We start from the raw sequence: 24,974 nt of genomic DNA, 5'->3' as shown, positions 1-24,974 counted from the left end.
GGTGAAGAGACCTCAATTCAACAGTTTCCTGATCTTCTCCCACTCTGTTGGCTCTGAGCCACATGTCCATCCTCACGGCTCCAGCTGTGTTTGGTGTGCAGAGCCGCACTGAAATCTGGCTCTCCCTGCATGGCTGGAGAGCTGTGTAGTCTGCCCCATCCTCTCCCGACCCCTCTGCACACCTTCCTTTCTCCGACAGCGCCAAGACAAACATCAGAAGGGGACAGAGAAAAGAATTTCATTATTTCATTCTCAACCAAACTCCTGTGTATTGTTTTGCTAGGCACACTGGCCTTTTGTGCCAGACCACTAAGAGCCACAACCAAAAGCCACCACATCACTACAGGTGGGAAAATCTGGGTAATACTGCGGTGCTGTACTGTATGAGCAGTACCAAGAGCACACCTTGTTTGCAAAGGAGGCACAGCTAGGTCAGGGAAGGAGCAGTAGTTTTAATAATTAAACCTAGTCCTAGCTACCTCGGAGTTTCTGGTGGGGTTCAAAAGAGGATCCTAGTGTCCCTGGAGGACGAGGAGCTCAGCACTACCCCACAGAGCCACTGGCCTGCTGGAGCAAGACAGGAGGAGGTAGGAAGAGTGTTGCCTGGCATCCCTACACAATTAAACTAGGTAAAATCCTAAGAAAGGCATCTCACGGAGGTGAGATTTGAAGGTGCCTATTTCTCTCCTTTGACAGGGAAGGAAAGCTAGCTAAGGCTTGGAGACTCTGTTTTAGATGTCTCAGAGCAGACAAATCCTACCTCAAGTGTGTGCATGCAGTGAACACTGCACTGTTCAGCAACCTGGAAGGATACAGCTAAAACTGCTGCCAATTTGTGCCCGTACACCGCAAGGATCATGCCCTTTGGACAAGCACAACTGTTTCATGCATTAAAGCTATGACTGCCACAAATGACTAATTTCTCCTGCAAAGCCTTTGCAACGATCCAGAGCTGTGAATAGCACCAACTGCAAAGCCAAAGCGTTTAGGGCTGAATTAGATACTCACTGGAGTTCGGTAACTCCAAAGAGTTGTTAAAAGCTGTTGGTGCTGTAGCGTGTCCCCAGCAGATGGTCAGCAAGATCTGCTTTATTCACTCCTGTCTGAAGGATCGCTGGGTGAATTCAAGGCAGTGAAAGAAAAGCTGCAAGAGTCCCTGCCCCCTTGCAAGAGAAGGCTCACACAGCAGGCTGTTTATAAATAGCCAGTTTCAGGAAAAGGCACTTTCCGTTCTGGTGTCAGTACGCTGTAAAGAATAAACAGCTTTCAGGGCTGAAAAAAGCCCTCCTTATCTTCTCAGTATGCAAAACTCTGCATCTGCCTCCCTGTGCTCAGCAAGCTCAGGCATTCAGGGCACGGCAGCAGGGCAGGAGTCCCCCCGGCCCAGCAGGGAGGCAGGCAGGGGACCCTGGTTCACGTCCTGCACAGAAGCGTTCGCTGCAGTTTTTACACGGCCACCAGGCAGAAGGCAGCCTCGTTAAAGCGGGATGTTCAATCAGTTCCCTCATTTCTGCACTGCTGACCTAGTTTATACGGGATCTCAGAAAAACGACGAGGGGCTTGAGCATGCTGAAATACCGCCAACAGTGCAAGGGCACAGCTTCTCATTAAAGCACCTTACCGCACTTTCACAAATCACCCGAGCTGGACCACAGGCTAAAATACATAGATTTGATAGATGAATTCTCTGTTGTGGTGTGAGAGTGGCAACAACAGAGCTAGGAGCAAAGGGAGGGATCCTGCGGCTTCTGCTCTGAGCGCAGGGCAGCTCAGTCCAGCAGCACCAGGTGGGAACTTCTTTAAGGACCCAGTTTAAGTCAAAGCGGCTCTCAGACCTCTCAGTAAAGACAGTTTCTGAAATCCTGGCACTTTCTGAAGAGCACACCCTCACTTTCCCTTTTGTCTTCATCCCTGGGAGCCCAGGACTATTTTGATGCCTGATGGAAAGTGGGACAGGAGGCTTTTTCCATTCGTAGGGTGGAGGGGAGGCAAAGCCCCACAGATAGCTGGGTCCGCTTCCACACCAGGGCCTTAAACTCAGCTTTTTGTAGTAGCCAGTGTAAAGCAGAGGAGAATCAGGACACGCTGCAAGGAGCCCTTTCTCCCCATCCCAGCATGGCTGTCCCCAAAAAAGGAGGGATGTTTGGGTGCTGGGGGCGTGGTTGCTCAGGGGCCATCAATGGTGACAGCATCGCCCTGGCACGGGCACCGCCAAGCAGCCCTGGTACTCTGGCGGAGCCAGCGAAGGCGGGAAGGGTCCCCAGACCCCTGGCGCCCAGGGCCACCTAGGGCCACCCAGGGCCACCCAGGGCCACCCAGGAACTCCCACGGGGCGCTGCTGCCACCCGGTGGCACCGGGCGAGAACCACGGCTCAGTGCAACCACAGCCCTGCGGGAACTGGGTGCTGGCGGGGGGGGGCTGGGTTTCAGGCCACTGGGGTCATTTTTCGGAAGCTGGTGCTGGCCCCCTCTTTCCCGCAGCCATGCTGTTTGCTCCAAAGACGGAGGGATGCATGGGCTGAGCGTAACGGCGGCGAAACCTTCACATTTTGCACCCTCAGAAATCGGAACAAGAAGCCAGAGCCCTGGAAATCCTCCCCCTCACTGAAGCAGACTATACTGTAAGCACACCAGCATTATGGGGATCTCCCCCAAAACTATTTCTGTTGCCTTAACTCCTTCTGCAAAACTCCTCTTCTGCCCCATGAGCTCCCCATCTTCTCCCCCGCCCCCAGTTGGAGCACAGCCAGTCCTGGTCTGCCTGTCAGCTCTGCTCCTGCACCAGCACCTCATGCATTGGGGACTACCCCTCGAAACTGCTTAGCCGGTCAGGAAGCTGCAAGTGCCTTCAGATGCTTTCTGTGTCCTGGATCCAGGTAAGCTGGATGTGCCAGGGAGTGGCAGCATGGCCCAGCCACTACAGCAGCACAGGACTGGATTCGTGCACCTATTGTAAGAGAATGATGGTCTCTTATTAAGTCTAAATCAGAACTTAGGTGGCACAGGTCTCCTTTCTAGCTCTGCCACAGACTGCCTGTGAAGTCTTGGACAAATCATTTAGTCTCCCCTCCGTTCCAGTTTCCGCTCTGCTCAACGATGCTGAGTCCATGTTTCATAAAAGCTTTGTGATCATTGTCCCCGTGCTCAGGTAACACAGGTATGAAGGGCACGATAACCCACGCTGCTGTAGCCAGGAGCATCCTTCTCCAAAAATCTCATCTGTGGCCATGCACTAGAACAGGGCTGTAGCACTGAGCCCTACAGACTCCCAAAATCCTGCATCGCCTGGCATTACCGATACACAGAAACGGTCCAACTGCAGCAAGTCTGAGGTCCGCCGAATCCACTGTGCTGCCTGCATGAGCAGCCACAACCAGCTGCTCCCGCCAGAAGCAAAAGCGATTTGCCATGAGACATCTTCAGAGAGCCTGTGCTTTGATGTGTGCAGCACAGCCACCCTTTGAAAACTGCTGAAAGCCTCTCAGGATTATCTTTTGCTCTCATTGTCATCCCATCCTTTTGCTAAGCATCCCTCAGTTACTTCCTACAGCCGTGAGTTCCATAGGCCAATTATGTGAATTGTTTTGAATTTCCATCAAATATCACCTTGTTCTTGGTACGAAACAAAATATAGATGGCTGTTGAAAAACTTGCGGTTAACCAAGATTTTCCAGCTGACTGTCCCACCTGCTCCCCAGCCCAGGACTGGTGGCATGCAGACACAGCTGTACTGCTCCAGGGCCACGTGTTCCCCTGGGTTTTCGAGTGTCCCCCACCTCCCTGTCTGCACCGCATGCTGTTGTCCAGTTTGTGCAAGGTTTTCCAGTGTCAGGAACTTTACTGACTTTAACAGTGAATTGGTTTTGTCCCGTGCTGGCTCAGCTCTATCACATTATTGTTGTACAGATGCTCTTGGTTTGCCAGCTATGGATAGCTGGGGCTTGTCCCTGCTTTACCATTGCCAGATACCATCTACGGCCTAATTTTAAAACCCTCTCAGATGCTCAGCTCCTCGGAGCGTTTGACCTCCCGATCAACACTGCCGTAGCCTCTCCTGAAATAAGTCAGAGCCAACAACTTCATTTCTGTCTGGTGCGGAGACTGGTTATTGCTGTAAGCACAGCGGGAACACAGAGGTCTCGGCAAGGCACAGGGTGAGTTTGGTGGAGGGGAAGCGAGGCCTGGCTGAGCGCACAGGACACTGTCTGGTACCCAGGCAGCAAGACAGCTCTGCTGACAACTCCAGTCCCCTGTTTTGTCCACACAGCTACAGGTCAGTTCATTCGCAGGCTCTGTTTCTAGAGAATTCCCAAGGATTTTGAGGCACTACAGAAAATGAAGGCAGTCTGTCAGGTCTCTGCCACTCCTCTATGCCAACATGCACCAGATGGTCAGACATGTTATCACCAGTGTCCTGTCCTCCGCATCCCATCAGTGACAGTCATCAAAGTGTGGGATCCTGGAGACAGACTCTCCTGCAGAGCTCCAGTGCCACCTTCTTCCTCCAGCACGGTCAGGAGGATCCTCCAACTCATGCACGGTACAGATATGGCATGTCATTTGAAAACACAGCAGAAAGACGGGTCATGCTTAGGTAACATACCCAAGCAGGACTGAGTGCATGATGCCTAAAGAGGTTTCCAGGGCTTCCCAACCCACTTTTCCTTACTGCTCAGGTTCCAGGCTCTCCAAACATCTGGCCTCCACGACCTGCTCACTGCCAGCCAGAGGGCACTTCCACCTGGCAATGAGCTGCTTTCCACGACTGACCAGGAGCAGTAAGTAGCAATTATGTGAAAAGTACCTCTAGAGCAGAACTGATCTTGTCAGGCAACTCTGTCATCACCTCCTTGCCTGCCAAACATTGCTGTGTTCACTAGGAATGCCACTTTGCACCTATGCACACCTGTGGTCTCAAAACCAAAAGCAGCAGCAGGCAGAACCGCAGCTTGCTGGGCTTCCAGGCATCACCTCGATTGTGATGACCCACGGTGCTGCTCACTCTGTAGTTTTCCTTCTTTGTATCCTCTCTGTGCTTTCAAATCTTCCTTTCACCTGACAGGGCTGTAGTGCATACAAGGAAGCGGACACGATGTTTTCCACATCCTGTTTCCCTCTCCAGGGATCCCTCCAAATTAGATTTATCTTTGTGAAGTTCTTTGAAAGATCTCTGAAGACTCTGTCATGAAGAGGCATTACAGGCACTCTGGATGTGCCAGTTGTTTTCTTCCATGATTGGATTTAGCCTATGAAGAAGAAAGATCCTAAATTCACGCCAGCAGCATGCAAGCTGGTGACTTTTGTTATGGCAATTCAGTGTAGACAGCGGTGTGTGAATCCAGCCTATCCTTCCTTGCATATGTGTGCTCTCTCTGCCACCCACTATTGCTCCCCACAGCAGTTTCTTGGGGGAGGATTGTTCCTTCAGTCCCAGGACAAATCTACCACCGAGAAAGGACTAATCCTGGAGATTTTTTTAGATAGATACATCTAGAAACTAGGATGAATTCACACTGCCGAGTCTGTAGGCAGAAATGCAGTGCAGGTGCAATCCCCGAAGGGCAGCACCGAGCACTGGCGGAGGACACGTGCATCACCCTGCGTTGTGCATGCCACAAGCTTCCTTAGACCCGAGAGATTACCCCGGTGGTCTGCGAGTCGTTCCTCTTCTTTCTACTGCTCATTTGGTCTGCAGGCTTCCTTTCTCTGTAGATGGTCCTATTTCACTGAAGAAGTGTGCAAAAGAAGATACTGGCAATTCTTCTGCATTTGAAGAACTGGTTCTCCAAACACTGAATAAATGCCCCAACTTAAAACCACTGTAAAATTTTTTTCTTAAAACCAAGCTTTACTTTTTCCACAGGGATGGACAGAATTGGAGCTGGGAGATCCAGGTACACAACACAGATTGACTTTGCGATCAGTTATGCCTGATGATGATGAATGTATATAGAGTGTGAAATAGCTGGCATCACGAAGCTTGAGCTGCTCTCCCTTCCTCCCCCATCGGTCAGTCAATGTGTGCAGTGAGATCTCATGACCCAGAGATTCCCTTCTTTTGGAATTAACATTTTTATTGGTTTTTCCAAAAAAAAACACCAACTCCCAGGGCACAAAAGCACCTAGAGAAGACGATGGTGCTTTTCAGCCAGACAATATCGAGTGTAAATCATCAGGCCAGAAATTTACACAATAAAGCACGTCCATCTTCAAGACACTGGCTGTTTGTCTGTCACCTCTTCAGAGCGGACACTGACAAAACAGAACAAAAGAGAAAGAAAAAGATCTCTTATTCTCTGAGATGAGAGTGTCATTATTCTTCAAAGGAAGGGAGGGAGCGTGGGATTTTATCACAGCAAATGCACCACGCTAAAATGGACACTCTTTCAGAAGAACAGCTCATCCAGGAGAACGTACTGTACAGCTTGGCTGCAGCCAAACAATTCCAGCATCATTACAGACCTTCAGAAACCATGAATCTGATGCAGCCAAGACAGCAATCCGGATTTTCACAGTAACCTTCTGTCAAGAGACAAGGAAAACCCTTTTAAAGTGCTGCTTCTTTTCTTTAAAGGGTATTTTCATCTCCTGACAACAGTTTGCTTATTTAGCGTATGTAAAAGAGACCACTTGCAGCACACATTATTTGCTACCACAGTCCAACACCACCATATGTTTGTTTTACTTCTGTTTATTTTACAAAGCCTTTCTTAGGAATATAATGTTGGAGGGATGAGGGTTATTTCTCCTAGAATACTTCTGAAGCTGAAAAGCAAGTTCCAGTTTGTTAATACTCTTAAACAGAGTAAAAAGCGGTGCTTCACTAAAATTTGTAGTACTGTTTATTGTTATTTACTACATTCTATTTCAAATTAGTTTCTGTCACAAATGTGGTCAACCTGGGAATTTTCTGTGCTACTCTCGGTGCCCTCTCCAACGCCTGCCGCCTTTGTCCTAAGCCCCTTTTGGTGCTCACCGAAGATTTGTTCAACGTGAACAAGTGTTTTGACAGTTCAGGAGCTGCAAGTATTTGCCTACATGCTGTTTCAAGCAAACCAGCGGTCAAACCAACCTCAACAAACTGCTCCTGTCCTTCACGTTGAATAAATCTCTCTTGCACATACAGGTTTCATCCATAGCCCTGCTCTACATTTACCATAATTTTGACCTGTTGTGGACACTTCTGTAATTAGAAATTTGTTACTGTATCAGGCATTTCTCAAAGAAATATTTACACTCTTACTTTTAATCATACATACACCGACTTCTTTGCTTCTTACAGGGCATGACCTCAGATCTTTTATTCAAAGACTGGATGTACTTCTGTTAAAACACTATAGCTGCTGTAGAAATGGAGCAGAAATGGATGTTAACTTAAATTTCTTTACTCTTTATTTGAAAGCTAGCATTGTATTGCTAGCCGAACAAAAAGAGGTAAGTTGAGAAACTGTGTAAACATATTATGATTTTTTAAATCATTTTAAAATGTAAATTGTTTTCAACATTTAAAAAGGTTCTCTATTTTTTATCTAATTGTTTTCCTCCTAGTTTATATTCTGATATTGCTAAAGTGATTATTTTGTAATCTCTGTGAATACACATTGAAATATTCGTGCTTTTTATATCAAAATATCTCACTTTTATTGTGCTTATAGTACAGAAATGGACACACCAACAGCTTCACTAATAAATAAACACTGAAACGCAAAACCAAATACGGAACGGGACCGAATGAAAACCGAATTGCTTCAGCGAGGCGACACGTCCACCTCCCCTGTCTGCACCTGCCACCTGAAACCAGGGAGAACACGGACTCTTCAGTCACTGATGCATTTTGCCTTTGACTGACACCTTAAGCGTGGACTTACCTGTGCAATAAATGTTCACAGTAACTTTGGTAATTTATTGGAAGGCACTGTTAGCAGTGAAGCAATTTTCTTCTTTAGAGGCTGCATTTTCAGGTAACGGGGCTATTTATACCAGCAGAGTGAGGACCGCTTTGAGTACCACTTCAGGACCGGCGCAAATGTTTCTGTTTGTTGACAGCAATCATTTTTTTTAAGTTCAGACACTTTTTAAGTTCAGATATGATTACCTCCAGTGGTGGCATTAGAAAAGCACCTACAATTTAGTTCATTATATATTTTAAGCTGAAATTAAAGCAGGACAAAAGGAAACTAATTTTACAGCCTTGGTTTGATTAAAATCAGTTATCTGACCAAAGAAATTATACAACTGATTATTCAAATTAAATTGCTCTGCTGTCTTGAAACAGGCATTTCCCCAGGAGCCAGTGTGTGTGTGTCATGTTTTGAGATGCAATTTAAGTTTTGAGATGCAATTTAAAGTAGTGTTATGTGGAAAGAATCTCATAATTGTCTTTGACAGCTCTGTAATAACGGAAAGATAAGGGATAAAGTTTAATTGCAAATTGTTATGTATGCTCTACTTCTAAACACTTACTTTGTTATTCTCCCACTGTTTATTGACCAATTATAAATTCTAGGCCTTTCAGAAAGTTTAGAGCATTCACTGCCTTTCAGAGGCGCTACAGCAGGATTTATCTCATCTAATGAGGCCTAAAACGGGAGCGATCTTGTTCGGCATTGCATTCATGCAAGCACAGGTTATGACTAAAACAACCTTGGCTTTATCATAGAATCACCGAATGCTTTGGGATGGAAGGGACCTTTCCAGGCCATCCAGTCCATCCCCCTGCCATGGGCAGGGACATCTACAACCAGACCAGGTTGCTCAGAGCCCCATCCAGCCTGGCCTTGAATGTTTCCAAGGACAGGGCATCTACCACCTCTGGGCAACCCCTGCCAGTGTTTCACCACCCTCATTGCAAAAAATGTCTTCCTCATATCTAGTCTGAATCTCCCCTCTTTTAGTTTAAAACCATCACCCCTGGTCCTGTCGCTATTGGCCCTGCTAAAAAGCCTGTCCCCATCTTTCTGATAAGCCCCCTTTAAGCACTGCAAGGCCGCAATGAGGTCTGCCCGCAGCCTCCTCCTCTCCAGGCTGAGCACCCCCAGCTCTCAGCCTGTCCCCACAGCAGAGCTGTGCCACCCTCGCACCATTGCTGTGGCCTCCTCCGGCCCCGCTCCAACAGCTCCATGTCCTTCCCGTGCTGAGGACCCCCGAGCTGGACGCGGGGCTCCAGGGGGGTCTCCCCAGAGCGGGGCAGAGGGGCAGAATCCCCCCCTCGCCCTGCTGCCCACGCTGCGGGGGATGCAGCCCAGGAGACGCTTGGCTTTCTGGGCTGCCAGCGCACATCGCCGGCTCATGGCCAGCTTTTCGTCTGTCAGCACCCCCAAGTCCTTCTCGGCAGGGCTGCTCTCCATCCCTTCATCCCCCAGGCCCTGGCAGGGACAGGGCGCAGCCTCCCCTCACAGCCGCCTGGCGGCGGCACCGCTCGGCAGCGAAACCGCGCACTGGGAGCCGCGGCTCCTCCGCAGCGCCCCGCCAGGCGGTCGCGGGGCCCCGGGCGGCCGGGCCGGGCTCCTCCCCAGCGCCTCCCCCGCCGCCGCGGCGCCCCAGGCCGAGCGCCCCCCGCCCGGCCGCGCTCCCCGCCCCTCCAGCGCGCAGGCGCCGGCGGCCGCGCCCCGCGCATCTGCGGGCGCTCCCTCAGCCGCGCCCGGCGGCGGCGGCAGCGCATGCGCGGAGGCCGGCGGGGCGCTGTCAGCTGGGCCCGGCGGAGCCGCGCTCCTTCCCTGCCTCCCCTCCCTCTCTCCCTCCCTCCCTCCCGGCCCGGCCCGGCCCGGCCATGTCGTACGGCCCGCTGGACCCCTACCGCCCCGGGGCGCCGCCCCCGCCGCGGGACTTCGGCGGCATCATCCAGACATGCAGCGCCAACGTGCAGCGCATCGCGCAGTACAGTGAGTGCGCCCGGGGGGGAAGGGGCGGCCCGGCCCCGGCCCCGGCCCCGGCCCCGGCCGTGAGGAGCGCGGCGGCCGCCGCGGCGGTGGTGCGGAGGGAGCGCTCCCCGGGGCTGGCGGGGGCTCGGCCGGGGCGGTGTCGGGCGGGCGGACCGGGGGCCTCCCGGGGGCGGGGGCCTCGCTGCCAGCCGGCGGCTGAGCTTCCTTCTCCATCCATTGTAATTAAGCGCTGGCCTGGGCGAAGCAGCCGCTCCGGCCGCTTTAGATGCGGGGTTTATGTGGCTCTGGCCGAGCCGCGCTCCTCCCCAGCAGAACTGAAACCCGCCGCCACCCCTGGCAGGAGCCCGGCTTCTCATCCGCCTTAGGCGCCTTGGTGAGGTGCCCGAGTGGCCGCGGGGAGGCAGAGGCCGTCCCCCGCCGAGGGCCGGTGTGAACTTGCCCGTTGCCTCGTAGCTGAGCCGGCCGAGTTCCGCAGGGAGGCGTCCTGCTGCCGGCAGGCTGCCGTGGAGGAAACGGTGGTGCGGTTTCTTGGTCATATGGTTGTCGTTAGGGAAAGTTATTGGTATCGTAAGCTAATCATTGAAATCCTAGTATTGATCGCTGAAATACTGCTTACTAAATGAGTCGCTTCCAAAAGAGTCTTTGATATAACCCCTTCCTACAGATACCGCCTTCGCTAAAAAAGGCATTAATTACCCAAGTACCCGTGCAGTGTTTTAGGGGCAAGGTCAGTTGAACATGTTGGTTTCTCTAAAAGTTGGTGACTTATCCAATTTGACTATACAAAGCTATTAACATTGCTGAAACTGCTTTGCTTTCACTCAGTCATGTTCATTCCCTCTTGGTATAGGCATGGCTGCTAGTTGAATTGCTTCTAAGTTCACCAAATAACATGGGTTGTCTGGGTTTTTTTCTTTCTTTTCCTTTACACCCCCCTCCCTTCCATGGGACTTCTGTGAGCTTCCCCTTCGAAGCAGTTCAGCTTCTCTTTCTCACAGGACAAGCTTCCACTGTCTCATGGCCAGCAGCCATCCTATCTCAGTGCGCTGCCTATCTCAAATGAAACAAATAGCCTTACAGTTTTTATCAAGGTGGGTGGGAACACACAGAACATCTGACTTAACGTTACAGTAATTAACTTTATTACACATTTTATAAAAGCTTTCCATTCAAGCCTAGGAGGAGAAGAGATATTGAAGCCTTGAGCTTGTCCTCGTTTCTCCTTTCATTCCCTGTAAGGAAAACAGCAAGCAAACAGTGGACACAGCTGACTATTATTCACTCCTTTTGGGAAACTCTGTACAGAGTTAGCATTTCACACAAAATGTACAGAAAACTTTTGACCTGAGCTGGCAAAACTGTTGCTTGCAAGACTGTTACATTACCTGAGCATCTAGAGCAGAGACTGAAATGTTTTAAGTAATCTTAAGTGTAAATTAGTCAGTATGTGGAAGGCTTTACAGCCTAAAATTGAAAGGGTTTGGAGACTGAAAGCTGTTGACTGAGGGGGTCTCTCTGTGTTGATAAGTATACCCATCATCCAAAGAGTAATGGTCAAGAGCTCCAACCCCTTCCTTTGGCCTCCCAGACGCTTTGCTCTCATTTTGTGTAGGCTCTGTGCCTTGCTGTTGGCCGAAACAAACTAAGCACAGCAAACTGCTGAACCTGGCTCAGATCAGGACAAAAAGCACGTTGCCTGGCATGGAAATGGGATTCATGCAAGAATCTCCCCCAATGGACAAAAAAAACACATCACAGAATATCTAGATGTTATAGTGCAAATACCACTTGCAAAGTCCTTGATATCGGCGCACAGAGTATAGTCCCCGAGCTGTTTGTCAGCTTAGCTTGACTGTGAACTTTTCTGACCCTCCTGGGGCTGACAGAGCTGTGAAAGACGTGCAGTCTTGCTTTCTAGAAGCCATGTTCACCTGAGCGTGTAGGAAGCTGCTAACAGCTCCTCACTGTGTGAGCTAACAGAGGTCTAGAATTCTCAGTGAGAATACTCTTACTGGATGCAAAAGCTGGAATACTTGCCTAATTGCTGATTAAATCATATTGCAGCCTTAGCTGAGCAGCCGTTGTTAATAAGCGATTGGACATCACTTTAAAAGAAGTGACAGTTGTAGGAATCTGATGTTTCTTCAGCAACACGTTTAATTAACTGAAGTGGCTTGCTCCAGGCTGAAAGCAGAAATTACACCAGTAGGATGTCACCGAATTGGAAGTAGCTCTTGTTAAACTCATGGGGTATTTCAACTCAATTCAGCTGCCTGTAGAACTATATTAAGTCCTTGGTCTTGCCTCTTTCAATGCTTGGTGGGATAGCATATGACTTCGTGATCAATTTGAGCCAATCAAACTTTGTACTGCTGTCATAACTGGTGCACCCAGCATCTTTATTAATGTTAAAAATTGTGCAGCTGCAGAATAAAGTGGATGAGCTTGTTGATCTGTCAAAAAAAAAAAAGTCTTCTAAGGTAGAGGGAGCAGGGAGAGAAGGTGGTACTTGCTTTTCAGGTAGGTTAATGGTTTGATGTGATTCATGTGGTTGCATGAGCACTAGTGCCTACACAAGGAAAACAGTGGAAAAACATAGGAGATGGGGAGAAAGAGGGCTAGAATCTCTCTTCTCGCTACAATGTGATTTCGAATTGATGCAAGCTAACTGTGAAGTGCACCATTGCTATCTGCTGGTCTTGAAAGATTGTTTGTGCCAGTATTGTGAAAGGTTTGTGCTATAATGAATAGAAAAATTCAGAGTTTTTTTTTTTTTTTAACTGATAGCAACCCTTGGCTTTTTTTTTTTTTTTTAACAGAGCCCTAATAATTTAAGTAACTTTAGAATATGTAAAAGTGGCAGCGCAGCATAGTAAAGTTGTTCTGCAGCAGTGATAGCCTAAAATAAAGAAATAACAAGGCTGGTAGAAACAAACAGCTATGTTAGTTGGTCTGGAAAGGTTGAGGAAGAGGAGTGCACAAGCTTTTAGCTCCACAGACTTGTCTTCAGAGTATGTATGCCTCACTATCACTTTCTTATCTGAAAGTTAGTCTTTTAGGCTGGATCATGTCTAAATGGGGATGTTTAAAGCGAAGAATGTAAGTGTTGTCTTACCAGCTTGAGTTAAGTCAAACATTGAGAGAAATCCTTTGGGGAAAGTTAGAAGAATACATTCAAGAAGGAATAAAATACACTAGAACTTGTCTTACTGACTCATCTTGTGATCTCTTTATCTTCAGCTGCTCAAATAAAGAATTTGATGAGCCAGCTGGGAACCAAGCAGGATTCCAGCAAGCTTCAGGAGAACTTGTAAGTATTAAATGAGCTGACATTTGTATAGGTTCTCTTTCATTTCTGTCTGTATTCTTAGAGGAACTGGGTTACTTGCTTTGGGGAGATGCTTTATTAGATAAATTTAATACTCCTACAAACCAAAAATGACTAGCTGCATTAAGTAGTTTACTGGACGAATTAAGGTGTTCCTGCAGGACTCTGGAGAAGCCATTCAAAACTGCTGGATAGGAATGGTTAGAAACAGTATAGTTTGTTTAAAAAGGGTAGTAGTACATCAGCCGTGCATTAGCTGTACTCTGAGGACTAGCCATAGTAGCTTCGCTTGTGGTTTAGAGTAGATGAATGCCATGCTAGGTACTTGGTCCTCACATAAAAGCAAGAAGGAAAAACAGCAAGGAAGACCCGTAATTGATGAAAAAGTAGCTTGTAGTACAGATGAATTTAGGCACTACAAAGATTAGCAATCCTATATGGCAGCCAAAACACCACATGTAATTTCAGAAGAATAATATGCCAGCGGGGGACAATAGAGAAGACATTTAAACAGGCCTAGCCCAAACTGACTCCTGGAGACCCTCAACAGGGAGCCTGTATGTCTGTGCAGCTTTTACAAACTTGAAAAGCATAAATAGCAAGTTCTGAGAAGAATAATTTCTGGAGTCATAAAAGAAAACTTGAAAGTCAGTCCTTCCATTTAATTTCATTGTAGAAATGGCCCTCCTCTTCAAGGTGAGAGTGGTTGCACTCCACAGGTTGTCAGCTGCCATGCAAATTTAATACAAAAACGCATGGGTGGTTTTTTCAGCTCACGTATTGCAGGTCAGCTTATACAATAATGCAGCCTGAATACTTTGATTTGTGTATCTATTGGGCTGAATAGGTGACTTTCACTTAAGCATCTTGTATCCACTGAATGCCAAAAAAATGGTTCTTGTTTTAGTATTTTGTGTCTTCCTGGTTTGCAGTATTGGTTTTTGTGCATATGGCTGCAAAATAAAACTTGTGGTTCTGTTCTCTGTGAAGCACTAGCATTCTTTCGAATAAACTGTGTCTTTGATGTAAAAGATGATGTCTTTACATTAAGTTCAGTGTAACTAATGTCTTTCTGTATTGTGGTACTAATGAAGGTGCTGCTGCACTAGATTCTTTGCAACAATAGCTTTAAATTGCAATGTTGTTGGAAAACATAAAGGCTCAAAGGAAAGCCTTGCGTTTCCCAAAGTAGCAGCTGGATCATTCTTCTCTCTGACCATTAATTTTCACAAAAATGTAAGAATTTAATATCTCTGAGCCTCTGTACTTTTGTGAAATGTACATTTAACCAATGGAGCTGGCGGTTGTCAAGTGAACCGTTAGTTGCCAATTGGTACCACAAGGAATTCACCGTAGAGGAGTGATTATGTTCACTGAATAAAGTTGTCTCTCTCTCTTGAATTCCTCTCTTATGCCATTGGAGAAAAATCTTTTTAAAACTACTGAATTATACTAGTTAGCAGGGAGCACAGAACTTCTTTGAATCTTTTTTTAAAACATAGTCCAGATTCAAGTTGATGGTAAAAGCTAAAAGTACATCTCGGTTCCATTAGGGTGGAAAAAAAAAAAAACACCATAAAGACGTGTGATCTCAGAACCCCTACTTGGTCATTATTTTGGAAACTGAAATGCTCGGAGACTGCTTTTTAGGTAGAAGCTTGTGTAACTGCTTTTGAACTTTTATTTCAGACAACAGCTACAGCATTCTGCAAACTGCCTTGCCAAAGAGACCAATGAATATCTAAAGGAGCTGGGGTCTCTACCGCTTCCTCTATCTGCTTCTGAACAGGTAGGCACACAGAATTTGTCTGGATGTATTTTTAAATCACTCATTTCATGAAACTAGCTTAGACCGCAACCTCAGAAAGCTTGAGCTGGCACAGCTGAAGAGACAGCAGCCTTTTGCAATGAAGAATGTTGTTGAAGTAGGGAAACACATTAAACTGGCTTCATCCTGGCTGCTTATATGACACTGGGAAAACAATGTTTCCCAGTGGCAAATAGGTATAAAACTTACTCGCATGAGAATAAGAAGCCCTAAATGTTTGGGGAAAGCTGAGTATGCAATTCTGGGTTTTTGAGTAAATTTCTGAAAAAATAATCTTGTTTACAAAGTGCCTGGTGATGCAAGGCAGCGTTTGAGGATAACAACTCATAGCAAACTGCATGTCAGTATGAAATGTGGTCACGCCAAAAAAACTTTCCCTTGCATGTGATTTATTAGCCGGGGGGGGGGGGCTGACTCACCTTGCTCATATGTCAATAAAGCAAAATATAGTGCGGCCACGATTATGACTTTATCTCTTGCCAAATAGTCTTTTGAGTTCCCCGTCCCTGTGGGAAAGGGAAGGGACAGTCCTCTGCTGTGGGCGCTTTCTTGCTCTACTTTAAATCACTACCACAATGTTGATATAACTGCTTTTGTGATACTGTTGTGGGATGACCTGTGGATACGGGACAGCAGATGTTGTTTTAGTCTAATTCTGTATTTAAAGGTTTATATGCCGGTTGTAAGCATGGCCACGTTTTGCTTGTTTGTTCAGCAAATATTTTTCAGTTAATCTCCCTCTGGTGAACAAAATCCTGTCATCTGCATCTCAGTGAATGCAGCAGTGACTTTTGAAGCCTAGTGAAGCCTGTTCGAGCAGTCCAGTCAAAATCTGCAGGAGCTAGCATCAGCATGCTGAGGATCTCCTCTGGCAGAAAGGTTGTTGCTTCCAGATGGCTCAGATGGAAGCTGCAGTGTATTATGAGGCTGCTGTAGTGGCTTATTATAAAAAAAATTAATTGAAAACATTTATCTCCTTGAAATGGCTGTTGAATTGATGCAAACTTGTTGAAGGATTACAATACTGGAAAGCCTGCAATTTGAGACAGCTGTTGGGAATCTCTCTAATGGAAAACATAAGAACTCACCAGAGTATTGAGTGTCCTTGGGACAAGCTTTTTCAGATCTTCTTGTTTCCCATAACTGAGATGTCACAACACTCGAAGGAGACATTCTGTGGAGGCTAAATAAGTTGGTACTGTAAAATGAGGATGAAAAGGAATATTACAACTAATGCATTTGGAGAAAAGGTAAACTAAAATGGTTATCAGGACTAAGAATATTCTCTGATCAAATAACACTAGCCTCGTAGTGTGTCATGGCTGGGAGAGAGAGCTTATGAAACTGGGGTAATGGGTGTTGTCATTGGTTCTGGAAGTGTGGGGCTCCCTGTATTTGTAAGAAAGTTAAGGGAGTTGTCTTATCAGGACAAGAGAAAGTTAAGTATTACCAGGTTAACTAAGTAGAGGAATGGAGGGTAAAGGCATTGTAGGTATCCAAAAGGTACGTAACTGAATGTGGTAGATTACTGGAATGTGATTTGAATAAAAGTAACAGTGTAGAAGACCTCTGTACTTCAGACTTAAAACTAGATTGAAATGAGAGAACCTTATTGCACAAAAATGTTCTGCAGTAGGCAAGGCGTAGAGCATTTGGTATAACGAATTAAAATATGGTGGGCTTTTTGTTCTCTTCAGTGCCCCAGAATGCTGGAACCAAAAGATCACTTGAATGCCAGCATTCATTGTTGTTATTATTGCAATGATGGTTTTTTTGAGAGTCTGACAGTTACATTATCGTGAATGGGAGTATGTGAACACTTGCTTTTGTTTCAATTCTTTAGCGCCAACAGAGGCTTCAGAAAGAACGTTTAATGAATGACTTCTCCGCGGCCTTAAATAACTTCCAGGCAATACAGAGGCGAGTGTCAGAGAAGGAAAAAGAGACTGTAGCAAGGGCGAGAGCTGGCTCCCGTATCTCTGTAAGTATTGATAGGAATTTTGTATTGATACAGTGAACTACAAATCTTTGAGAGATCTTGTACTTGCCTACCAACTTCATAGCCATCTACTGACACGTTACTGAGCGCAGATGAGGCCTTGGTGCATCAGTTTTGTCATTCCAGATGTTGTAAGTACTAGGCACTCATTTCAGCGTGCTGCTGGTCAGTTAGTAAAGGAGGGAAGGAATCCTGGTAGTTGCAAATGTTACGGAGGATGAGATGGGGAGTCAAAGTATAGTTAATGGTAAAGTATTGCAGGCTGCTCTTTGCTTGATGTCAGCCCTAGACTATAAAATTTAAGAGGTCAGTTGGAAGCTTACACACCTTAAATTATACCTTAAATCTCACACTATGTTTCTTTATTTTGTTATAGCTTCTGTCCTGCTAATATCTCCAATTTACGTTCAAACTTTCTCCCTGTTATGTTTTGACAAACCCCTGTGGCTACTAAGAATTCATAATAAAAAGGCCAGTGAAAGCATTTTTCTCCCCTTGCCTTGAGAGGCTTTGTGTTAAGCATGCATTCTTAATTTCTACAAGGGAACACATTTATCAGTTGGATTATGCTCCAAATTTTTGTCACGTGTTCAGAAAGGAAGTGACAATGACGGCTGATCTGAGTAAATGGACTAGCTGCTTTTGATCTCTCAGTTGCCTCTGATTTGCAGAGACATCCTGAATCTAAAACTTAAATCTAAAGATGAATCTAAATCTAATCTTAATTAACCTCAATTAAATCTGAAAGTTGAAGTGACAGTGGCATTCTCAAAGAACTCTCTGGACAATATATGCCTTTGTCTTCAAGATACTCCTGTTGATTTTGTGAGTGGTCCTGGTAGTCTGCAGGACTAATAACTCATTTCTCTCTTCCAGGCTGATGAGCGGTTCAGAGAAGAACAGCTTGTTTCATTTGATAGGTAACAGCTTCTCGTACTCTTGATGTATAGTTTTAACTATGTATAACTAAAGTTTTTGTAGTAAGATATGTTATTCTAACTTGGGCCAGGGTCTGCTAGCTGAATGCAAAGCAAAAAGATTTGAAATGCAATTATTACAGTACTTGTAATATACAAGGTAAAAAATTGACTGCATATGACAGTATTTTATGCTCCTTAACTGTAGGTTGTGTGATTACTGCCCCGAGGGGAATAGTAGAGTCCCTAGTATGTGGCAGCTGGAGCTCCTGGTTTTCTGGACTGTGAGCACAAGATTACCAGTCGGGATTTCCCTCACTGTGACTCTTTCCACAAAGAGCTGTATATTTATTTCATGGGCTTGGGTGTTATCTAGCAGCTCAGTTGGAGCTATTACAGAGTAGTGGTTGAGGTTGCCTTAAATTCAGAAGTCCTGGACATTGCACACTGGCAAACTAATCCTAGAACATGCACAAGACAGCATTACTGTCACCTGTCAGATAGTTCTATCGGTTTTGCAGTAACGGTGTGCCTGCGCAGTAGGTAGGTTTGTAAAATGTTATATCAGCTCTACAGTGTGAGTAAAGAGAACTCAAGACACTCCAGAAGTATCTGTGATTACTGCATTGGTTTCTACCGTGCATATGTTTGAGGAAACTGGGATGAAATCTGTTGGCCCCATCTGTATAAATCCTTTAACTTTCGAAACCAAGAGACCAAGCCTACATGTCTCATCTGTACATCCTCCCTCTGGAAACTGCACTTCATCTGATCAGCTGCTTGGTGTGCATCCCCTTCGTTAGCCCTGTGCTTTCACATACTGAGTCAGGAGTGAAAACCCCAGGTTGTTCAGCTATGCAGATGCTGTGATAGGTTGGAAGACCTTGCTCACTAAAGCAAGGGGAACCAGACAGGTCCCCGTTCATGCAGAGGCTCGTAGCTCAGTGAGAGATACTGGCACACAGCAGCTGCTCCACATTTGAAGTTGTTCTTGTGTGCTATATATCAGAAACTTCTGCCTTAAATATCTGAAAACCCTACTGCCATCTCAGAGCTGAATTGCTGGGATGGTCAGCTGTCTCTGACCTACTCATGTAGTTTATCTTCATTTCTTTTTGGCACTTTGAGACTTTTAAAAACTTACTATTTAGTGTTATATACCTAACACTGGAATGTTACGGTGCTTTCCAGCACACTTCTCTTTGAGAAGAGGGGGATGTTGCCCTTGAAGAACTTTCTATGGTGAACAGACAGATGGCCTTGTATTATAGGTACGGCCTTCGCTATAATTGGTGTAACTTGTGCAGCAGTTACGAAGTACCAACTCATCGGGAGAGAGGTAGACTGGGATGCAGAGTTACTTGGTTTTTAACACCTCTTTTGATTTAATTTGAAGTTCTGACTAGACTAATGAATTAAAATACTAAACCACTTTATTCTTATCTCCAAATGCCAGATAGCAAGTGAGAATCTTTGAATCCAGATGCTTGTCAGGTGTTCTTTTGTTCTGATAATGTTGTGCTTGCAGGCTACTGTCTATCAAAACTTTCACCCTGATTTCTCCCTTTTTGGGGGATGGCGAGAGGGAAGGAAGTTACAGGTTTTTGGATTGTTGGGGTTTTTTTCAAAAAAAAAAAAAAAAAGCAGAATTGCAATAAGGAGGTTTCTTCTATAATGCTATAGATAACTGTCACATCCTAGAACAGAGTATTCTATGCAAATAACGGCTTTCCAGTTTCTTCACTTTCCCTGATCTGTCCCTTTTTCTCAGTTGTTGCAGTCTGTAACTGCTGTCACAAATCAGTTCTGTCTCTCTGTATACAGTTGCAGGGCCAGGAACCTGGGGGTTGTTCTGTAGGAAACTTTTCCACTTTAACTCGCTGGCGCTTTGCTGTAAATGGAGTGTGGAAGTACCTATACTCAGAGAAAGAGTCGTACTTTCTTTCCATCTCTTTCCAGTGGTGAAGATTGGAATCAAATGCAGTCTCAGGAAGAAGATGTGGCAATAACTGAACAGGACCTTGAACTCATTAAAGAAAGAGAAACAGCAATCAGGCAATTAGAGGTGACCAGTAGATCCTGCACAGTTAACAGTATTGGGAGATAAACCAAAGGAGTCGTGCAGTGCTAACTAATGGGATGGGCTGAGGAGATCTGAAGGTGGAGGAACAGAGTTCCTTGTAGAGAGGATTGATGCCAAGATCAATCTCCCTGCTCCTGTTGAAGGAGACTAGGTATATTTTCCTTCGGCGTTGACTGGGGGTCCTTCAGAGATGGTAGGAGCAACTCGCGTTACAATGTTCATCTCAGTTCCATACTGCGCTAATTGCTAGCGTGATGAAACAAATATTCAGTAGCAGGAATATTGTAGGCTCGTGTCAATCCCAAGTTCCATAGGTAGTAGCATCACGTCACCTCAGTCAGTGAATGACAGTATCCACTCTGACACTTTGAGCAATGGTCAGAAAAATTGTAACCAATGTTTGTTATAACTTGTCAAACTGTTGTCTTCAGGCAGACATTTTGGATGTCAATCAGATATTTAAGGATTTAGCCATGATGATTCATGACCAAGGAGATATGATTGGTAAGTGTGTTTGGATAATAGGAAGTTTCTTTTTAGTTCAATTACATATTTTGCCTACGTAGATTAAATTTTCCAGTATTTTGCATTAAAAGTATTGTATTTCTGATTATTTTTTTTTAAACACCGAAGCTCTGAAATATTTTACAATGAGTTCTCTTATTTTTCCATAGATAGCATAGAGGCAAATGTGGAAAGTGCAGAAGTCCATGTGGAAAGAGCCAGTGAGCAGTTACAGAGAGCTGCCTATTATCAGGTAAATTCTGTATGCTTGCATTATTGTCAATATACAGTTGAGCAATAATGGAACGGGAATAACAAGACACATACTGAGGACTACAGCACACCAAACAAGTTATTAAAAACAGCTTGTGCAAGCTGGCAGTCACTCAAATTGTGCTGCAAGGAACAGATAAAGCACTTAAGTCAAAAACACAGTACTGAAATTACCCTTCTACTTCAGAGGGTATATTGTCAGTCTGTGCCTTCATGTAGGTGTGCTCAGCAAGTTTAAGTGTTTAGCTGTCTGCCGTTCTCAGGAGTTAACAGAACAGTTAAACAAGAACAAATTCTCATGTTGTATCCACCTTGTAAACCTATCAGCCAAGACGCTGATGTGCAAAAATCCTTGCCCAGGCTTGGGAAACTTCTGGTGACCGGGATTTGCAGCCCCCTTCTTTCTAACTGCTGAGTGTCTATCCCGTAGTCTGTCCTCCCTGTCCCATCAAATCTCTTGCAGTGGTTCTCACTGCTGCTTAAATCTCCTTTGTGTATGATATTCAATGTTTTCTGTAGGTTCCTTTCATCACTATTGTCCCCATAGGTTCAGGTTCTGTGAAGGAACAAGGGATTCTGCTTCAGTCAGTCCCATACAGAGTTTCAGGGCTGGGACTTCAGGCTTCCACAAGATAAAAAAATTGGACTCTTTCAAGCTGTTAAGTGGGGAGGCACTAGGAGGCAATAAAACCCCAGTGCTGCTGCAAGGGAGGGAAAGTAGCTTTTACCATCTGGCAGCACTTCGTAGTATTCTCTCTCCCCATGGCTTCCTTCATAAAATTTTGAGGTACGTTATAAATCTAAGTTTGGGAGCTATTGGACATGCATTGGATGTGTTTTTCTGGATGGAGCTGGAAGTGGTTATATATAACGATCCTCAGATCCTTAGATACCAAGTTAAAAATATTTGGTGTATATGGACAGACTGTAGTTTCCTATGATGAATAAAGTGATCAAAGCTGTAAAATCGAAGTACAGTAACTGTATATTAAATCATTTGAACTGTAGAAATGCAATACTATTTCTACACCAACTCCAAGTGGCCAAGGGGAGATTGTATCAGAGAACTGCTTAGCAGTTTTATTAGTCTTACCTGGAAAATCTAAATAGCTAGAGATGTTTGGCTTTCCTTTGAAGCCACGGTGTTGTCCCTTGGTATGAAAAGCATATGGTAGGTGTTGTCAAGTTGAAGTAAAGCTTGCGTTTTCCTTAAGAGAAGCAAAACTTGTCACATTTTGACTTAACTGTATTTCTTAGACTGCTGTGCTCCTAAAACTAAAAACATTACCTGTAGGATCATGCAGTTTAAGGAACATGTAAAAGCGTTCGGTCTACACTGGCTACTTCTCTTCAATAAGTACGGGTATCAAGTGCTCCAGTTCGCCAAAGTTAGTAACGTTAACTGGTAGGCTTGCTCTTTCCTCTTGTCATCTGTTCCTGGTGTCAGTGGCTTTTTTTTCTTCTTTTATTAGAAGAAATCCCGTAAGAAGATCTGTATCCTGATTCTTGGTCTTGCTGTGGCTTCTATAATCATAGGATTCATTATCTGGCAGACGACAAAATGAAATCTTCACATGGAACCTAGTCTCATTGCTGAGATTTTTTTTCCCTCAGAGCAAACAGGCTGACTAGTCTCGGAAATGAGTTAACCACCCTGAGAGAGCACAAGCTGGACCTACTTCTAGTAATAGATATTAGCAACTAATGTGCAGATAACTAGTATTTGGAATTAGTGAACCATGGAGACAGTATTTATCAGTTTATATACAAATTATATTGTTTTATGTAACTAAAATATTGTGGTTTTGCTTTCTGTAATGTATTATTCCCTGTCCCAACTGTATGCTGAAGTGTGATTGATAATTGGAGATGTCTTGTTTTTGACAAGTGGCACAACTTTAACATTTTATATGTATAGGTAACTTTGTTGGACTGGAATCAGAATGACATTCAAAGAGGGCACAACACCAATTCACATTACCTTAATCCAGCAGTTTCTAAAGTCTCCAGTATCTGCCCCATGGTTTTATTAGTCTCCAAGTGGCTGTGGTTCTAGATTCTCTTGAAGAGAAAGATGCTACAGGTTTGAAAAGCAAGGAGAAGTATGCATGCGTGACAGTTGGAACCGCTGCGTGCTGGTCAGTTTAGCCTTCAGACTCATAACAGTGGTCTTTAATTTTTTGAGCGTGGTTGGGGTTGGTTTTTTTTCCAAAATGCATCATTTGAGGACAGGATGTTCTTTGACTTATAATCTAACAATGCAACTTCCTTAGAGAAACTAGCTGGTGGTTTTTTATTGGACTAATAAGTCTCTTCCAATGCTGACTCTCAAGCACTAGAAATATAAAGTTTAGCTGCTCGCTCCTAATTGTTTTTAGAAGCTTCCCAGGAGAAAATCACGCAAAGACGAGGAAGTGGGCACCTAAGTTTACAAGCTAGCAAGATAGATGAGCATTAGCTGAAATCTTGCTTCTGAAGAAGTACTTTTGAAGCTCACTTGTAGTGTACTAGTAAATATTATGTGTGGTTTGTGAACATCTGGCATTTTCCATTCTTTATGAAACAGAAAGTGCAGAAACTGGCTGAGTGAAGTGCTAGGTTTTTCAGACCGAGGATGTGTGTGCAAATGAAAAAGACCGCTGGTTCCAACTGCCTTGCTAGTAGAGATGGACAGAACGTAGCAGCCACTTCCCACTTCGATGTAGCTCTGAACTGACATGCACTGAGGGAACAGTAATCTGTCCAAAGCCCAACGGAGTGTGGTAAATGCAGCATACTGACCCATTTTGTATTTAATCCTTATTCTATGTCTCCTGTATAATAAAGTAAATGTGAAAGCTGGGAAGGGAGTGTGTTCTCCCAATTGCACAGTGGTTTGCACTATTGCGCCATCATTCCATCTAATAACCGTCAATAAACACTTTTAAAAGCCTATGTCAGAGCTTCTTTCTCGTGCAGTTGAGGCATCGGCACAGGTATGTTTGCAGCTCCCTCTGTAAGCAGGGTAGAAGACTTTATATCAGCAACAGCAGTGTTTCCTCCAGCTTCAGTTCTGTGGTCCCTGACTCTTAAGAATGAAACTAACTGAAACCACTGAATTACTTGGACACGGACATACACAAAACTCCTGGGCTGAGCCCTGTGCAATAGCTGATCACGGAAAAATGAATCTGATGCCCCAGAACAGTGTTGGGTCAACTTTGACTAGTTGCCTGTTGCTAGAACTTCAAGTCTTTGCTGAGCCTGTATGGTAAAATTTGGGAAGGCAACTGTGTGTTGTTCTGCTCCTTATTTAAAACATTCCTCCTGAATGGTAGAGCCTGCTGCAGGGATGTCTCATCTCCATGTGAAAATGAAAGCACTTACCCCCTCAGCATGCTTAAAAGGGAGCCTGGGTGTGTTATTTGTGGGATCCATCCTCACTCTAGCCTGTTTTAGTCCTCTGGAAACTGGAATTGAGAACAGCAGTCCAGCTCGCTGGACTCGAGATTGCTGTAACTGCTTGACTCCTTTCTCCTCTTTACATCATTTAACTTAGTGCTGGAAACTGTTTTTAACAGCAGCCTTGACTAATGTTTCTGAGTGTGAAAAATCACCGTCGGAAACTCTCATCGCTGCTGCTGCGGCATTCTGGCACGAAGCGTTCCTGGCTCTCGGATCTCTTGTCTACCAGTCAGGGAGATGCTGGAAACTCACTGTCGGCAGCCTGGCGCTCGCCGTGAGAGCCGGTGCGGGGCCGAGCTCGCTGCGCTGCTCGTCGAGGTGGCGGTTCCTGCGCTGTGGCGGTTCCTGCGCTGCTCGGGGGCGCCGGGGCCTCCGAGCAGCAGCTGCTGGGGGAGCTGCGGGGATAATACTGGAGAAATAAGATTTTTCCCTCATACAAGCTCAATTGTCTGCACTTGTAACAGAGTACGTGACCCGCGTTACCTGCCATCTAATCGGTTTTCTGTCTGCTGTTCTCTAAAACGCTGAGATGCTAAAATGGGGTTGTGAAAGCCTGCCCAGGAGGGTCCCATCCGGGTTGCTCCCCTGCTGTTACGCTTCTACCGCCCCTCCCGGTCAGCCCCCTCCGACCCCCGCAGCCGCGAGGGGGGCGGCCGCCGGCTGGGACCGAGCAGGCGCCTCGGTGGACGGGGAAAGGGAGCAGCGAAAGGGCCGGGC

At 45.5% G+C, this 24,974-nt stretch overlaps 1 protein-coding gene and 1 long non-coding RNA gene across 3 annotated transcripts; one reads left to right on the top strand and one right to left on the bottom strand.

Moving 5' to 3' along the window:
- Window positions 1-9,672: 9,672 nt before the first annotated feature.
- On the top strand, window positions 9,673-23,747 carry STX12 (syntaxin 12). Its single transcript, XM_087760843.1, has 9 exons — window positions 9,673-9,881; window positions 13,122-13,191; window positions 14,899-14,998; window positions 16,881-17,018; window positions 17,913-17,956; window positions 19,913-20,018; window positions 20,468-20,540; window positions 20,711-20,793; window positions 22,286-23,747. The coding sequence occupies exons 1-9, from the start codon at window positions 9,770-9,772 to the stop codon at window positions 22,376-22,378; spliced, it is 819 nt and encodes a 272-aa protein (XP_087616969.1). The 5' UTR covers window positions 9,673-9,769; the 3' UTR covers window positions 22,379-23,747.
- Window positions 10,914-22,266, bottom strand: LOC148055340 (uncharacterized). 2 transcript variants are annotated; one of them, XR_015705467.1, is made up of 4 exons: window positions 22,102-22,266; window positions 21,907-22,021; window positions 16,126-16,235; window positions 10,914-11,113 (listed from the first exon to the last, which is right to left on the bottom strand). It is a non-coding gene; the product is annotated as an uncharacterized LOC148055340 (long non-coding RNA). The 2 variants fall into 2 exon arrangements; XR_015705468.1 differs by lacking the exon at window positions 21,907-22,021.
- Window positions 23,748-24,974: the final 1,227 nt, after the last annotated feature.

This window comes from Nipponia nippon, unplaced genomic scaffold, assembly GCF_047370975.1.
Source record: "Nipponia nippon isolate SJK-2023a ecotype South Korea unplaced genomic scaffold, ASM4737097v1 scaffold_23, whole genome shotgun sequence".
NCBI classification, from domain to species: Eukaryota; Metazoa; Chordata; class Aves; order Pelecaniformes; family Threskiornithidae; genus Nipponia; species Nipponia nippon.
Note: the sequence above shows the minus strand (reverse complement) of the source record. Positions and strands in the feature narration are given on the sequence as shown.

Excerpts from the sequence above, each read along its gene's own strand:
- STX12 (XM_087760843.1), top strand. The coding sequence starts at position 9,770 with ATGTCGTACGGCCCGCTGGACCCCTACCGCCCCGGGGCGCCGCCCCCG. Across the intron at positions 17,019-17,912 it reads GAGCTGGCTCCCGTATCTCT|GCTGATGAGCGGTTCAGAGA; the intron begins GTAAGTATTGAT and ends TCTCTCTTCCAG. Across the intron at positions 20,794-22,285 it reads AGAGAGCTGCCTATTATCAG|AAGAAATCCCGTAAGAAGAT; the intron begins GTAAATTCTGTA and ends TTCTTTTATTAG.